Genomic DNA, 16,083 nt, shown 5'->3' with positions numbered 1-16,083 from the left:
TCAATATCAGCAAAATAATCAGTGGATTTTACGGCAGTTAATTTTTTTTATCCCAAATATGCAAAATTAATCTCGACAGCCCTCCAATAACTTATCTTAAAGCTCATTGTAAACTTAACACATAACTCCGTGGCGCATCCAGCCATTTTAAAAGGGGGGGTCCCAACCCAGAGTAAAGGGGGTGGTTCCAACTATATGTTCCCATTCAAATGCATTGATCGGCCCAAAAAAAGGGGGGGAGCAGATAAATTTTTCCCTTATAGGTAGATAAAAACTATAAAAGGTGTCGAAAAGCTTCCTTTATTAGCTTTCATACACAATCTCTTTTAAAGAGATCTTGACAATTTTGGATAGTTGTGTTGCACTTAGTTTGGTACGACTCTTGAAAGACGATACATTGACGCTAAAACCGGAAAACTCAACTCCAAATGAAGAAACTAGTTCATGGAACAGTCATTATTATGTCACTCAATTGTACATGTATACATAAGTTTATCATGTGATTAAATAAAGGGTCAAACTCTAAATGTAATTGTGTTGTTAAAAACTTATCAGTGCAATTAATAGTATCATAAATAGTGGGACTGTCATGATTAACTATTACACCGACGGATTTTTATAATTGTTTGAAACTTTGAATTGGTGCATTAAAATTAGTACCGTTTGTGCTCTTTTAAAGGAATGCGCATATTTGGAATAAAAATGAACTGCCGTAAAATTCCGCTAATTATTTTGCTGATATTGATGTGTTCTGTGTTCAGTCTTTATATGATCTTTTTCAATCATGGTCCACCAGAGGAAATTTTAAAAACAAATCTTAAAAAGTCTGCTGGAAAAAAGATTAACGAGGATGTAGATGAATTAACTGATTCAGAAATAGCATGGAGAAAGTTCATAAAAGACAATAACTATGTTGCTATAGGAACCTTGTGGGATTCTTGTGGTGAGTATGAAAAATAATAAGTTTAACAGTTCTTTTTATAAGGACTTCTATGGTACAGAAAAAAAATGCTGGAGGGAAGACTATTTATGCATTAGGTCTAGGCGATAGTAGTTTACATTTTAGAATAAAGCTTTTAAAAAAAAATAGATAATCACGTGCACATGATCCTCTAGGGCCAACTTTGTGTTATAGTTATTTTTTTGATTTTGCGAAAAACAGCAAAAGATATTCATAATATGCAAACTTCGAAGGCGATCCAAGACAATGTCGAGTAAAGTTTGGACAATAATGTAGTTTTTCTTCTATCAGATCAGTAAATTTACATGCTATTATCATAGCATTCTTGATTATTAAAAGCAACAAAAAAAAAACAAATAAAGTGTTAAAAGTGTGTATGGATGACTATCTTTAAACCATGAAGTAAAACGACTTTTTTTCTCAGTCATAATTTTGTTTGATTACAGATGGCGACAAAGATACTATTGGTAAAGTTATTCTACTGCCAGATAAACAATCAGGAGGAATCAAATCTCGAACTTTTGTGAATGTAACTTTTGGTAAGGCTATAACTTATTACGTGATGTGTCGTTATCAAATAAAATGACATTGAGTAATTATCTACATGCACAAACACAGTGTAAACATCATTCATATTACACGCACAGCCGCAAAGGTTACCAAAAAACTGTGAAAATACGTTATTTGTATACGTAAAGCAAAGTAGAATACAAAATAACAGTGCAAAAAAACACCGAACCTCGCAGATGACAAACAAATCAGACAAAGAAACACGGAAAATACATTTATAACCACAAAATACAACAAAATAGTGCAAAAACACTAATAATACATTTATAACCTCAAAGAATACAACAGCGCAAACAAATCGAAAGTACATATTTAATCACACAGAATACAACAAAATAGTACTTCTTGACTACTTCCGCAAACCATGGTCTGGTAAAATGATATATTGTTATAGTGTATGTTAATAAGACTTTAACTCCACTTTAATGATGTTATTACTAAATTTGTCTATCAATCTGTATTGTTATATTATAGCCATTACCATACTAAAGGTGAACTGTTTTATTTTTGATTGCTATAAAAATGTCCAACTAAGCTTTTATATAGTTTTTCTTTCGAAAAGTATTCTATATTCATAAAAATCACACATTATGTGAATAAAAACATTTCATATTCAGTAAAATATTTGTGAAATTGCAATATGTTTGTAGGAAGGGGAGGTAATCTTTTTTGGTTTCAAAAAATCTTTATTCAAAAGAATAGTATTTTAGGTTATCTCCCCAAGGAAACTTATCAATAGCATATTGTTATTTCACACGTATTTTACTGAATATATGATGTATTATTTTAAATGATATATGATTCTTATAAATATAAAATCCTTTTCGAAAGAAAAACTATATAAAAGTTTAGTTTGGACATTTTTATAGCAATTCAAAATAAAACATCTTACCTTTAGTATGGTAATGGCTATAATATAACTATACAGATTGATAGACAAATTTAGTAATAACATCATTAAAGTCTGGGAGTTAAAGTCTTATTAACATACACTATAACAATATATCATTTTACCAGACCACGGTTTGCGGAAGTAGTCAAGAAGACAATATTATGTTTTTCAGGGGTTGACAGGATACACGTGATCGTTGTTAGTTTCAACTTCAATATTATTATGCAAGCAGATGTAATAAACAATGATTTCATACATTATTTTTTTTTGTTTACACTCTATATAGGGCTTTATTTATGATCTTATTCCAGAGTGCACAATTCTTATTCTACATATTTCACCTTTATCAAAATTAGGAAATCTGGTTGGTCGTCCCATTTTGTTGTAGGGATGTTTAGATTAAGTGTCGAGTTAATATGTATATTATTTTGTGTTGTCTGCGAAAAACAAATCATTTTTCTGATCTAGTAACTAAATTCAAAACCAATATAGATAATGTTAACATATATATTTTATTGAACTGTGTAAATTAATCGGAATGCGAATGACAACATGCACCTACAATTCTTTTGTGTGTTTCCCGTTTCGGTAACACATGACATTTGCGCGGGAACTTCTTACATAAACATCGTTTTTGGATTATTTGATATTACAAAAAAACAACAACAAACAAGTGTTATAGAAGCCTGTGATGTTACCTGAAAAAAATACAATTTATAATTATTATATACACCAACCTGAACCAGAAGATCAAACTATAAAGACCTTGTAGGATAGTAAGTATATTTTATTTTATCACCTTGCACTTTCACATTTTGGCTGAACAATTTGTTCAATATTCTGACCAGTTGAACAATTTGATTTTATAAAACAAATTGCAATTTGGTCAAAATTTTGAATGAGTTGCAATTGGTGGATAGCAACACTAACAGTCAAGTCACTGTAAAAAAAGTTAAAAAAAAAATAATGAAATGCAAAGTTGAAAAGCACTGGGGATAAAAAAAATCAGAGTGGTTTTGGTAAATGACTAAAAACATATCGAAACCCAGGTTTATGTGACATTGTCCTCTTCAAGATGCTATTTTTAAATCGATTGCAAATGATTGGAGGTTTTCAAAGCCTGCAATTTGATTTTAAAATAACCTATCACATTACTAGGTAGGACGTTCCAATGTTGTTTTTTTTATCGCTATTAAATCTGTATCGTTATCGATATAATCTATGGTAAACCCAATTTACCTTTGATGTATAAACCGTACTTATAAGAACAATGATAATATGGAATTATCTGGATGTTGAAAATATTTGATAGTATATGCGTTAACCAGCTTAAATTAGTATATGACTTAGGCATTAAAAAAAATATTCGTAAAATTGAGACAAATGTAACATTATTCACTTTACAGTAACATAAATATAGATGACGAAAATAACATTTTATAAATTCCGTGCGTTTGAAGCGCTTTCCATAACGAATACCAAAGCCAAAACATTTCAAAGTCAGGAATGACGTATAAAAACGTAGAAATTTTAGGATCTATATGACCTAATAGACAAGAAACAAGAACAAAATCTATCTTAGTTGTAATCTTTGTATAGGTAATTTCCAACCCTCCCTCGATTAATTTTCTTAGGTAGTTTCAAACATGCTACGTACTGCACTCATCAACGAGATAATATCTCATACGCAAATGTTGTAGTTCTCCCCAATTTTTGTCCGCACAAAAAAATGTCAGCGTAAGATATAATATCTGTTTGTTTTTACAGATGAGGAATACAATGGAGGAGAGTTAGGTATATCTGTGAAGTATAATGGTAAAGATCTATATGATAATAAATGGGACTTCTGCAGCATTGATGAGAACGAGGAGGAGGAAGACAGACAAGTGTTCTGTCCATACAAACCGGGATTTCACGCATGGATCACAGATAGGAAGGTTCCCAAATATCTACCAAAGGTAGTACAATAGAAAGGACTTAGGTTATACGTATATTATTGTCATTGGTTGATATTTTATGCATATTTTTATCGCATACATATTGAAAACTATTACAAATATTGAAACGCAAATTACCTATGGGATTTTTTTTATATTGCGCATGAATTACACACAAAAAGGTGACTATACCAAACACAATTTAACCTTTCTAAACATAACAGTATAATTCACAAGCAGGATAGCCAAACAATCCAAAATAAAAATAGGTGAAGGTGGTATAATTAAAAACGAGACAATTTATAGTACCCACCAGAGACCAAATGACGAGGATTTAAACAACTAGAGAAAAAAAAGATTGTCAATAATGAGCAAAACTAATATCGTATGTTTACGTATGAACAGGACAAAATATGAAACCTATGTTAACTTTTTCCAGGTAATCATTCGTAGGTCTTCATAGAATTCATTTGTATTTATAACTTCTTTTATTGCTGTTGTGTTTTTGGGTTATACATATGGCATAATTTACATACTTTTCCGCCGAACGATCTTCACTGAGACCATACATTTACTGGAGCATCTTTTTCAATATTCGCTTCAAATAACCATCGCTAAGTCAACATTGCATATCGTCGGAATTCCGACCATCACACTGCATTTCGACCATCAAAGATAGAAGCACCATGAATGCGTTTCTTCCAAATATTAAAACCGAAATATACTAGTATATAATATAGACAGTCGAAAGTTTCTTACACAATTTACCAGGTATTATTAGTTTCACAGTGTTCTAGTGACCTAATATGACTATATATATACAAATATATATAGAGGGATCAGAAAATTACATACTGAGGGGATTCGCTCTGACCCCATATCGAAATTACTGCCCTACGTAAATCGTAGTACTAGTAGGTCATTAGCACACTCTGTTACGAATTTATCTTATCAACTTTCCGAATATGCGGCATTTTAGACTAAGCATTAGACAAAATCCGATGAGAATAGCCAATATAACATCAAAACCATGAATTTGGGATAGAATCAAATTAACGGTACCAAAAGTACCGTGAACAAAAAAGTACAAAAACAAATGTCGACAATAACAGCTAATTAGCTTTTTAATGTGCTTTCTGTGTTTATTTTAATCGTTCATCATCAATTTCTTCATCTGTTGTCTAGGCGAAACGTTTCAGATCTCTCCGACGCAGTGTTATTTTTTTACATACAAATAAAGGCACGTAACCCAAATACTAGCCGTGGATTAAATAAACCAAGCCTGCTAACCCCATATTACATCTATTCTGTCTCAACGCGGTCGCTTTTAACCAAGAATATTCCTACAAATGTATATATAGGAGGTCAGATAAATAAATTGTTAACCTCTGATATACAGATTATAAATATTTATGTAATTCTTTTTTAGGGCACATATTTCTCGAAGACTTGGTTAACAGATGGGGACGGGGAACTCGTTGCCTGTGGATTCTCAGAATTTGTACTATAGTGACATATTATAGTGCTAGTTTTTATGAGATCTGAAGAATAGTTTTGTATTAACAAAACCAAACATTTTGTTACTGAGCGTGAGCGAATCAGAAAATTTGAATGAATATGAGATGGACAAGTGCCATATTTTTTATTAAGTTATTGGATAGATTCTCAAAGTTGTATATTTGTTCAATTATAAACTTGCAGAGTTGAAAATTATTGTTGTATATGTTGTAGAGATTTTATTCTAATTTTCACCTGAGTTTTATTCGGGTTGATACTGTATAATTCCAACAAGCGCCTTAATCTTAGATGAGTTAGATCTGTGTAAATTACAATACACAAATATAAAACATAAGTGGAAAGTAACATATATCAACTAGTACTTCTAATAAGTACCATGATAGAGGATGGTGTCAATAGTCGTATTAGTGTACTAAAGTATAAATGTCCTTAAAGATGTAGATAAGTGAATTTGTACATTAAATGAATTGCTAATGACCTTGGATATATGCCACATCGTAAATATATATGATATTATTTGTCATCTTAGCATTGTAACATACTACATTATTATTTATTGAGACTAGCTTTATAAGTCTTATTATAGCAACGCAATTTCAAAAGTTAATATTAATCATTAAAATATTCTTTATCACCGGGCTTATCACTTATATTTTGTGCCCGACATTAGATGTTTTACTTAATGATTTGTAATTCAATCTTTACAGTTGGGGATACATGTTGTGTTCATTTTTTTTAAAATTCATTTTCAGCTGACCTCTCATAACTTGGCGTCCACCGTCTTGTCATCTTCGTACGTTGTCCGTCTGTTAAACTTTTCCGAATGCTAACCAACATGACCGACGTGACAATATAGCATAGGGTAAAATGCAAGTTATGTCTATTATCTTGAAACCCGTCACAGATAGAGAAGAATCTGACAGAGGCAAACATGTTAATTTTTTTAGAATATACCTACGATAAATGTCAAACTACATTTTGTACTTCTTATAGGAGTAAAAAGTAAAATCACAAAAATAATGAACTCAGAGGAGAATCCAATCGGAAAGTCCATAATCACATGGCAAAATCAAATGACAAAACACATAAAAACGAATGGACAAGAACTGTCATACCTGACTTGGTACAGGCATTTTCAAATGTAGAAAATGTTAGATTTGAACCTGGTTTTATAGCGCTAAACCTCTCACTTGTACGACAGTCGCATCAAATTAAATTATATGTATACATAATGATGCGTGAACTTAACAAACAGACAGTCCTTCAATGTTGACTTATTTTAGAAAAGTGGTAATAACTCTTATAAACCACTACCCCATTTTAAAAGCAATAGGTACATGTACCCTCTGATTATAGTATTATGATTATAGTACAGCAGTACTTAGTAAACATATATGTATACGACTTTCAACATCCTGTCAAAATAAATGATAAAATGTCATAGGTCAACTTTTGTTTAACGCAACCTAATATACTACAATGTTATATCACAAACATGCCTGCATGAAATGCATAACAAATTCTTAAGTGGGTCTCATTGGGATCTAAGCGTGACGCGGGATTGCCGATTTTTTCTTAGCGTGACACGTGAAAGTCTTATTATTGTGTCGGGAAAACGGGAAATGAGGCCTAGCAGGACCCGGGAAATGACAAAAAAATGAGAATTGCTTACGTACATAGTGTAAGCGGGATACGGGAATCGGACAAAACAGTAAGCGGGATCCGGGATCGGAACCCCCCAATGAGACCCCCTCTTAATGCAGACACTATTTAATTGCAAACTTGATGAACAAAAATGTAGCTACTAAATAGCTATGAAAGAGGGGCGAAAGATACCACAGCGACATTCAAACTCATAGATCGAAAATAAGCTGACAACCTCATGGCTAAAAAAGAAAAAAGATAAACATACAAATAATAGTACACAAGACGCAACACAGAAACCATAAGACTAAGCAACACGAACCCCATCAAAAACTGGGGGATCCTAGTTGCTCCGGAAGGGCAAGAAGATCCTGCACCACATGTGGCACCCATCGTGTTGCTTATGTTATTAAAAAACCGATGAAAATCAAGTTAATGAATTTTAAAACAGTTTCAATGTTGATCATAATCATCATTCGAGGTGATCAGATTCCATACTTTTGTGTTGGAATTGTGGTGCTGGTAATTGGTATTGGTTTGAATTGATGCCTCAAATGTCTTTGATGATTTCTGACATATTTTTTTTATTTATTAGGGACGACATCAATAAAATCAATGAAGGATAAAAACACTTAATTCAAATATTTTGGGGTGGGGGTAGGGGTCAAAATTGCTGCAAGTTTTGTTAAATTGACATCAACTTTATATATATATATCCATATTGGTCAATCCTTTTTTCCCAAATTAAGTTAAGAGGAGGAAGAGGTCAGTGAATGAACTATATGAATTAAGTTTTTCATCCTACATTGAACTTCTGATGTCGTCCCTTACTGAGTCTGTTAGCCGTTAGCCTTCACATATTGCTAAGTACCTTTTACCCGATATTTACATTTCGACTAACGTGCATATGAAGCACTCCAACTTATAGATACGTTTTTATCAGCAACACTCCGAGTCCGAAGTATATGGAAAGCCTAAGATATATAAACACATCTTAACCCTTTTATCAGATAAAATCTACACATTCATCACATAATATTCATTCACTTAAAAAGTTATAAAACCAGAAATAAAGCATTAATGGAATAAACTAAAACAAGGTCACACTTTCCAAGACTACATGTGTTTTCTTTCACTTCTGTGTACTGATAGTTAGATTTGTCTTGAAAATCTGGGTATTTTTAAATGTTGTTATTGGCGACAATGACCTTTGAATAAGTTTTCATTAACTGCCAGTACTCTTGTACATCTTGTCTTATTTATGTTATGTTTGTACTTTTAATATGCCTATACATGTATATAAGTTGGGGAAATTGAGGAAAACCGTCTATCGCAGAAAATTCTGGCATAAATCTTTTACCTAGACAGACATAATTGCCATATGAGAAATGAAAATGGCGACCATATTATAGATTTATGTAATAACAATAAATGCCTGATAGGGGACCATTTTCCCGAACAAGATAATCCATAAACTAACACGGAAAATCACCAGATTAAAGAAGATTTAGCCAGTTTACAATAACAAGCTTAGATCAGCAATTGATAATCAGGGATATCTTGGGGTTCCTAGGACTAACTGGACCAGTAAGAAGAAGCTTGGTTAGAGAAGCTAAGAGACAAGCAGAGGAAGCTTTTAAATGGGTATGGAGGAAGAGAGAAAAACAGTGGAAGAGTTAGCTGGTTCCTGTCTGAACTTAATCACCTCCTTCGGTGCACCCCTTGGAGGTTGTCGAGTAAAGCGCCAAACTAGTCAAGAAGAGAGGATCCACTTGATGATAGAACCAGCTGAGCTCTGTGACCGCTGTATGTAAGGTATTCATATATCTACAGACTCCAGTGACTATATTAGGAAAGACTAATTGACAACCATGGATATGATGGTGTCAACAAGGAAAGACTGTTGGCAACAGAGGAAGACCGGTACCAAGGCATTCAACAGTTTGACAAACCTGAGTTTAACTGAGTTATTGAGAGTCTAAAGCATTGCTATGAACATATATATAATAAGACATCTCATCGTTGTGCGACAGGAGGAACAATCACTCAATGGAAATAACTTGAACTTACACACTGACAACAAGACAATGGGCACATATCGAGTTTGTAGGTGTTGAAAGATATGCAAAAATGAGAAAGGACTCATTGCACAAAGATGGGTTGTTCAGTGACAACAATTCTTGAACGACACAAAGGGAACTTGATGAGACGGAGAGGAGATGAAACAGGAAACATACCACAGTTTTCAACACCTCTATGCACAAGATGAAAAAGCAATGAATAAGTTACGAATGAATATAAACAGTCAACAGGAAGGAGGGAAAACATCATGGGAAAGAATTGACCCACCAACACCGGTACCACCATCAGCTTGTAAGAAAGAATGAATCCAGTTTGATGAGGATGTATTACAAGTGTTGCATTCATCAATCGGAGTAGATGTAGACAAGTGTTACATTCATCACTCGGAGTAGATGTAGACAGAAAGATAAAAAGCAATGAGTATCATTATCAATGCATTAAAAATTAAATGGTAGCTCTCTTATAGGTTTAGAATAGAAAAACAAAAATGGTGAAATCCAGAACACGAAGGAGAACAGAGGAGTAAGTAAAAATTGACAAACTGACGAGAGAACAACGCAACTTAACAAAGTGCTAAAAGAAAGCAGACATACACAAACGAGAGGCATTGAAAGAGCTAAGAAATGTAAACTGGGAAAGAATGCAAACACTTAGGAGAGCAAAGAACCTTAGAAAGAACCAAAAGGTAGGGGCTACGAATGAAATCAAAATTTTAACTTATTATTTCGGCTTTATAAAGAAACTTCTCGGAGATGAAAGATCAGGTATTGCCCAAATGAAGTAAATGGACATTATGAGTTACTAAAGTGATCCGGACAGAGAAAAAGATCTTGGAGACCAACATAGATTGATAAGTCCAAATAAGCCAACAATAGAGTTTGATATGTCGGACTCACATTTTACGAAGTGATGTCAACTTTAAAGAAAGCGAGAGCAGCATCAGCACCAGGACCAAACGACATTCCATACAGTGTCTATGAGGACTGTCAAAACCTCGCAAATCAACTATGGAGACTTGTCTAAGTGATATGGAGAAGAAATCGGTTACAAAAATCCGATGGTTATTTAATTCCAAAGGAGGAAGTTTGGAAAGAGCTGAAACAGTTTAGAACCATATCACTTCTCAGCTATATGGTAAAACTTTGTCTGGCAATCTTGGCAAAGCTGGTTACAAAATATACATGCTTGTCGAAAACTATATTGACACCTAAGTTCAGAAAGGTGGAGTGTCAGGAGTACTAGGGTGTCTCAAACATACAAACGTTTTCATAACGATTGTTCAAGATGTACCATATCAGTAGTTCTTTTCTAAGCAGCATGCATCTACTAGTAAAATAAGCAGAGAAGATGACCAGTTATGTAATCTGTGGTCAGTCAACCATTAACAACAGCAGTCGGCCGGGATTGACATGACAATAACAGCAGTCAGTTTTTAAAGGCAAGTGGATCCTGCAAGACCTCGGCGAGCTTGTAGACTGGGCATGCATGAATTCAATCCTCCAAGGTCAAAGAGTCTGATATTGAAGAAAGGAAAGGTGTAGGACAGAAAGAAAGAGATAAACCATGGAGAAACCAATCAAAAGCTTAGTCAAGTGATTTCTTTGAACGAACGAGAAAGCGTAGATGAGATGGTATCACAGGCAGGAAAGCGGAAGGACATTATAGACAAGTTTGGTGTACCTGGAAATTACAAGGCATGGTTCTATCAGAATTGAAAAGTACCAAGAATCACATTGCCTCTGTTGATGAACCTCTCACTAAAAATTGTCTAGAGAGGATGTTCAACAGACACTTACGCAAATGGCTTGGGTTCCAGAGAGTTTTTGCAGCATTGGTTCGTACAGCACCAGTTCAAAACTTTGGTTATCACAGTCTTCTATTACCAAACAAAATATGGTGTTAAGAGACAATAAAGATGACAAGGGACAGACGCAACTGTTGTTGTCAGGACAGGACAGAAATGGGAGACTAAGAATGCTGTTGACGTGCAGAGAGTCTATTAATTCATAAGGACATAGCGGGAGTGGTAACATCAGGATGACATGGTTTTTTTAAACGCTTAGCAAACATTATGGCACTCAGCAGATGTAAGACATAGAAGGGAACTTGTTTAGATACAGTTGTTCCCCGTCGTGGAAAAGAAAGGATCGCCAAGTTAGAGCCGTCAGCATGAAACAACAAATACAATATTTGAAATGAAACATGGCACGACCAAGAACGATCAGTTGGCATCAGATGTGGAGATCAGTACACGACGTACGACCAACATCCTTGTGCGGTTAGCCAGTAAATCTAGAAAATGTTGTGTGGTCATGTAGGGCAGCTCTGGATGATAAAGGATGTACATGGCGCCATGACCAAGTCCTTCGAGAGATAGCAGCAGTCTTGGACACACAGATGATGAAGAAGACAAAGATCGAGAAGGGGACCACTGTTAACTGGGAGCCATCATCAGATATAAACTGAGAGAGGCATCAAAATAAAATCAGCTAAGAAAGGGGCTAATATAGCAAGGCTCAAATCAAATGATTAAGCATAAAACAAAATCATATATTTTTGGTGTGTTAGACAACTATGATGACAGACAAAATTGGGATAATATCAACTACAAGTTACTTATAGAACAAACAAAAAAAACCAAACATATAAAGGGAAAAGTAAGAAGAAAAAAAGGTTTAATTTTGAAGACCTGAAATAAACGACAGAACAATCAGCCGTTCTAAGAGAATTAAGTACTACATACAAAATCAACATCTACATAGAAGCACAAAGTATAGAAGAAGTAAAAAAAAATGTAATTTATATCTGAAAATGGCAAGGCAATTATTCGATATAATCGACCCAACAAATATAATCAATGTCGATAAAAAGTGATCAAGCTTCATTGTCAAAAGTATTCTACAATGGTTTCGTCATGATATTAAAAGAAGGCGACATACAATCAAGGTAAAAAAAATGGGAAATAAAGAAATTTTAAATTTCATACATCCGAATAGTTATTTTGGATTTACTCTTTTCAGGAAAGCTCAAAGCCGAATATTTGAGAGCTACGGATGTAAAAGAACCGAAACAGTTATTGTCTAATTGTGAAATTATCAAAGAAAGACAACCTACCTAATTGTGAATTCAAAAGGACGTAGCTTTCAATCTTATCTTTGTCTAAAATGAATTGAGATTTTTATGTTTCTGATTAAAAATCAGAGGGAACCTTTAGAAGATAGAGAAGATGTAGTGATTTCAGAGAGCACAATAAAGGCATCTGTAGTATATTGCTGTTCGAAATTCATAAATCAATTGAGAAAAAAACAAATACAGGTTACAAACTAAAACTGAGGGAAAAACATCAAATATAAGAGGAGAACAATGACACAACAGAAACACTAAAATGCAACATTGCTTATATCCACTGTATTTAAACTCTTGTTGGTAGTTTAAACAATCATTCCACGTCTATTTCTTTTTAAATTAGAAATTAAATCTACCATTTGGGGGACAGGTTTGCATTCATTGTTGATGTCATTGGTTAGATTCCAGACAAGTAAGAAATCAGATTTGGAAGTGATGTGTCACCATTAAATAGGCTTGATATAACAGCAAACAAGATAAGGGGGATCCAGCCTAACTTATGTCAAACGTCTAACTGTATTTTTTTAATCAAAGCTAGAAATTCAAGATGCTAATCTAATGTGAAAAATATTCATGTTATGTAATTATATCCTATCCTAAGTGATATTGAAATATATCCAACTGAATATCAATAGATCCACCCTTGAGGTTACCTCATAGAGATAAATACAATATTGACAGAGAAATGTCTGTATACCGGTATTATTTTGATAGTATACTGCGAATGGTGAAAATTGAGCAGTGATATTTTAACGTTAACTATGAAAACTGGACCAATACTGAGGGGAAAGGCCAAACAATCTCAATTCAAATGAGATATGTCAATTCTTAAATTCATATTCCATAAAATGTTAAATATGCAAAAGTTATTACATCTTAGGACCATGACTGACGGGAGACTACCAATTAATCTCCACGGAAATGAGATGCATATACAACTGCATACCAAATGTTACTTTTCTTCCATTAATCAATGGTTCCCTATAAACTGACCTGTAAAATTAACAGTAACACATACAGTGCAAAAGATTGATAGTTGATGATCCATTACTGTTGGGACAGGACCAAATAATCTCCATGGAAAATAGATAAACTGATACACACTTCATTCTGTGTTCTTATATGAGTGGCGCCTCTTATAATGATCGAATCAAAACATTACTAAGTGATTGAGACCACTAAAGTATAAAGGTTGTATTCATTTTGCAGTGGAAAATTAAAATTAGCTATTGCCATTCATTAAGCATTGGAAGGCAATAAAATCAATGCAGATATCATTACAGTTGTTTGAACTACAGTTATGTATAAAGGAAGATAACTCAAATTTTAAATATAACTTCAACAATGACATCATTGATATTTATGGAACAGATAGATCTACTAGATTCATGCACCATACACAGTTACTTTAATTTTCTTGGTTATGCACATACATACTATTTCATAACTTGAGTATTTCAGTATATACTTCATTGATAAATTGTTTTGGTATGTAGTGTGTATAGAATGTTGTGTCCAATGCATTATGTTTCTGTAACTATTTACACAGAGATGTAATTTACACTTTTAGTAATTTTGATAATGCAAATGATGAAATGAGATAGCAATACCTTAACATGCAAGCTATGCAATTTTTAAGGTTAATGATTCATGACTGAGGGTACAGGGCTATACAATCTCCTTAGAAATGAGATGTGCCAATGCTAATACAACTGCATACCAAATACCATTTAATTTTCATATGTTGTTCCCTTTAAACAAACCTGGACTCAAACATTAACTTGTAAACTATGTAAAAGTTTTAAAGTCAATAAACCATGATTAGGGGTGGGCCTAAATAATCTCCATGGAAAGGAGACTTGCAATTGCAATTAAATTTGCATACAAAATATAATTGACTAAACATTAGCAGTTTCAGTCTAGACCATGACTGAGGGGAGGAGCCATATATCCTTCATTGTAATGAGATGTGTCAATTCTTATACTACTGCATACCAATTAACATTGACCTACCACTGGTGGTTCCCCATTAACTGACCTAATCACAAACTATAACATGAAAACTAAGCAAAAGTTTCAAAGTCAGTAGACAATAACTCAAGAGTCTAGAGTCAAATAATCTCAATGGATATGAGATATGCAAATGCTTATACAACTGCATACCAAATATCATTGACCTACAAGTGGATCCCCATCAACTGACCTAATCACAAACTAAAACATGTAAACTAAGCAAAAATTGAGAGTCAATAGACCATGTCTAAGAGAGTGGGGTAAATAATCTCTAAGGGAATGAGATGTGTTATTGCTAATACAACAGCATATTGAATATCATTAACCTACCACTAATGGTTCCCCATAAACTAGACATAATCAGAAACTAATACATTGTTGATCCCGCCGCAGACACCATTAACAGTATACCTAGGACTTGCTTTGTACTCGATCAAGGTGCGACAAAAAGAAGCAATAAAAATTAAATAAAGGGCTGCGCTTTAGCGCATGATACGTCCGTTGCTCTTTTAACTTGTCTTTTATGCTTTAAATGTATTGTCCCAAAATTGGAAAATCCCCCCTTTTTTAAGCATAAAAATTCATAACACGGAAATGTAAAATCTGAAATTTATAAAAGTTGAAAGGGAGCTTACATCAATAGATATAAACAATTCACCAAAGTTTCATGGACATTGGTGAAAGCCTTTTTGAGTTATTGTCCGAAGTGTTAAAAATCCCCCTTTTTTTATGAATAAAGCCCCATAAATCCAAAACTTAAAATCTGAAATTAATAAAAATTGAAAGGGAGCTTACATCAATAGATATAAACAATTCACCAAAGTTTCATGGACATTGGTGAAAGCCTTTTTGAGTTATTGTCCGAAGTGTTAAAAATCCCCCTTTTTTTATGAATAAAGCCCCATAAATCAAAAACTTAAAATCTGAAATTAAAAAAAAACGAAAGGGAGCTTACATCAATAGATATAAACAATTCACCAAAGTTTCATGGACATTGGTGAAAGCCTTTTTGAGTTATTGTCCGAAGTGTTGAAAATCCCCCCTTTTTTATGAATAAAGCCCCATAAATCCAAAACTTAAAATCTGAAACTAAAAAAAAACGAAAGGGAGCTTACGTCAATAGATATAAACAATTCACCAAAGTTTCATGGACATTGGTGAAAGCCTTTTTGAGTTATTGTCCGAAGTGTTGAAAATCCCCCCTTTTTTATGAATAAAGCCCCATAAATCCAAAACTTAAAATCTGAAATTAAAAAAAAACGAAAGGGAGCTTACGTCAATAGATATAAACAATTCACCAAAGTTTCTTGGAAATTGGTGAAAGTGTTTTTGAGTTATTG

At 33.5% G+C, this 16,083-nt stretch overlaps 1 protein-coding gene across 1 annotated transcript; it reads left to right on the top strand.

Moving 5' to 3' along the window:
* Positions 1 to 482: 482 nt before the first annotated feature.
* LOC139525359 (uncharacterized) lies at positions 483 to 6,514 on the top strand. Its single transcript, XM_071320593.1, has 4 exons — positions 483 to 943; positions 1,408 to 1,500; positions 4,191 to 4,381; positions 5,790 to 6,514. Exons 1-4 carry the CDS (start codon positions 682 to 684, stop codon positions 5,868 to 5,870), a joined length of 627 nt encoding a protein of 208 aa, XP_071176694.1. The 5' UTR covers positions 483 to 681; the 3' UTR covers positions 5,871 to 6,514.
* Positions 6,515 to 16,083: the final 9,569 nt, after the last annotated feature.

The sequence above is a fragment of the Mytilus edulis genome, chromosome 5 (assembly GCF_963676685.1).
Source record: "Mytilus edulis chromosome 5, xbMytEdul2.2, whole genome shotgun sequence".
NCBI classification, from domain to species: Eukaryota; Metazoa; Mollusca; class Bivalvia; order Mytilida; family Mytilidae; genus Mytilus; species Mytilus edulis.
The sequence above is the reverse complement of the archived record's forward strand: the minus strand, read 5'-3'. Positions and strand labels throughout refer to the sequence as shown.

Coding starts and splice junctions, on each gene's coding strand:
- LOC139525359 (XM_071320593.1), top strand. CDS start 682: ATGCGCATATTTGGAATAAAAATGAACTGCCGTAAAATTCCGCTAATT. Junction 944..1,407: donor AACCTTGTGGGATTCTTGTG/GTGAGTATGAAA, acceptor GTTTGATTACAG/ATGGCGACAAAGATACTATT. Junction 1,501..4,190: donor TTTTGTGAATGTAACTTTTG/GTAAGGCTATAA, acceptor TTGTTTTTACAG/ATGAGGAATACAATGGAGGA.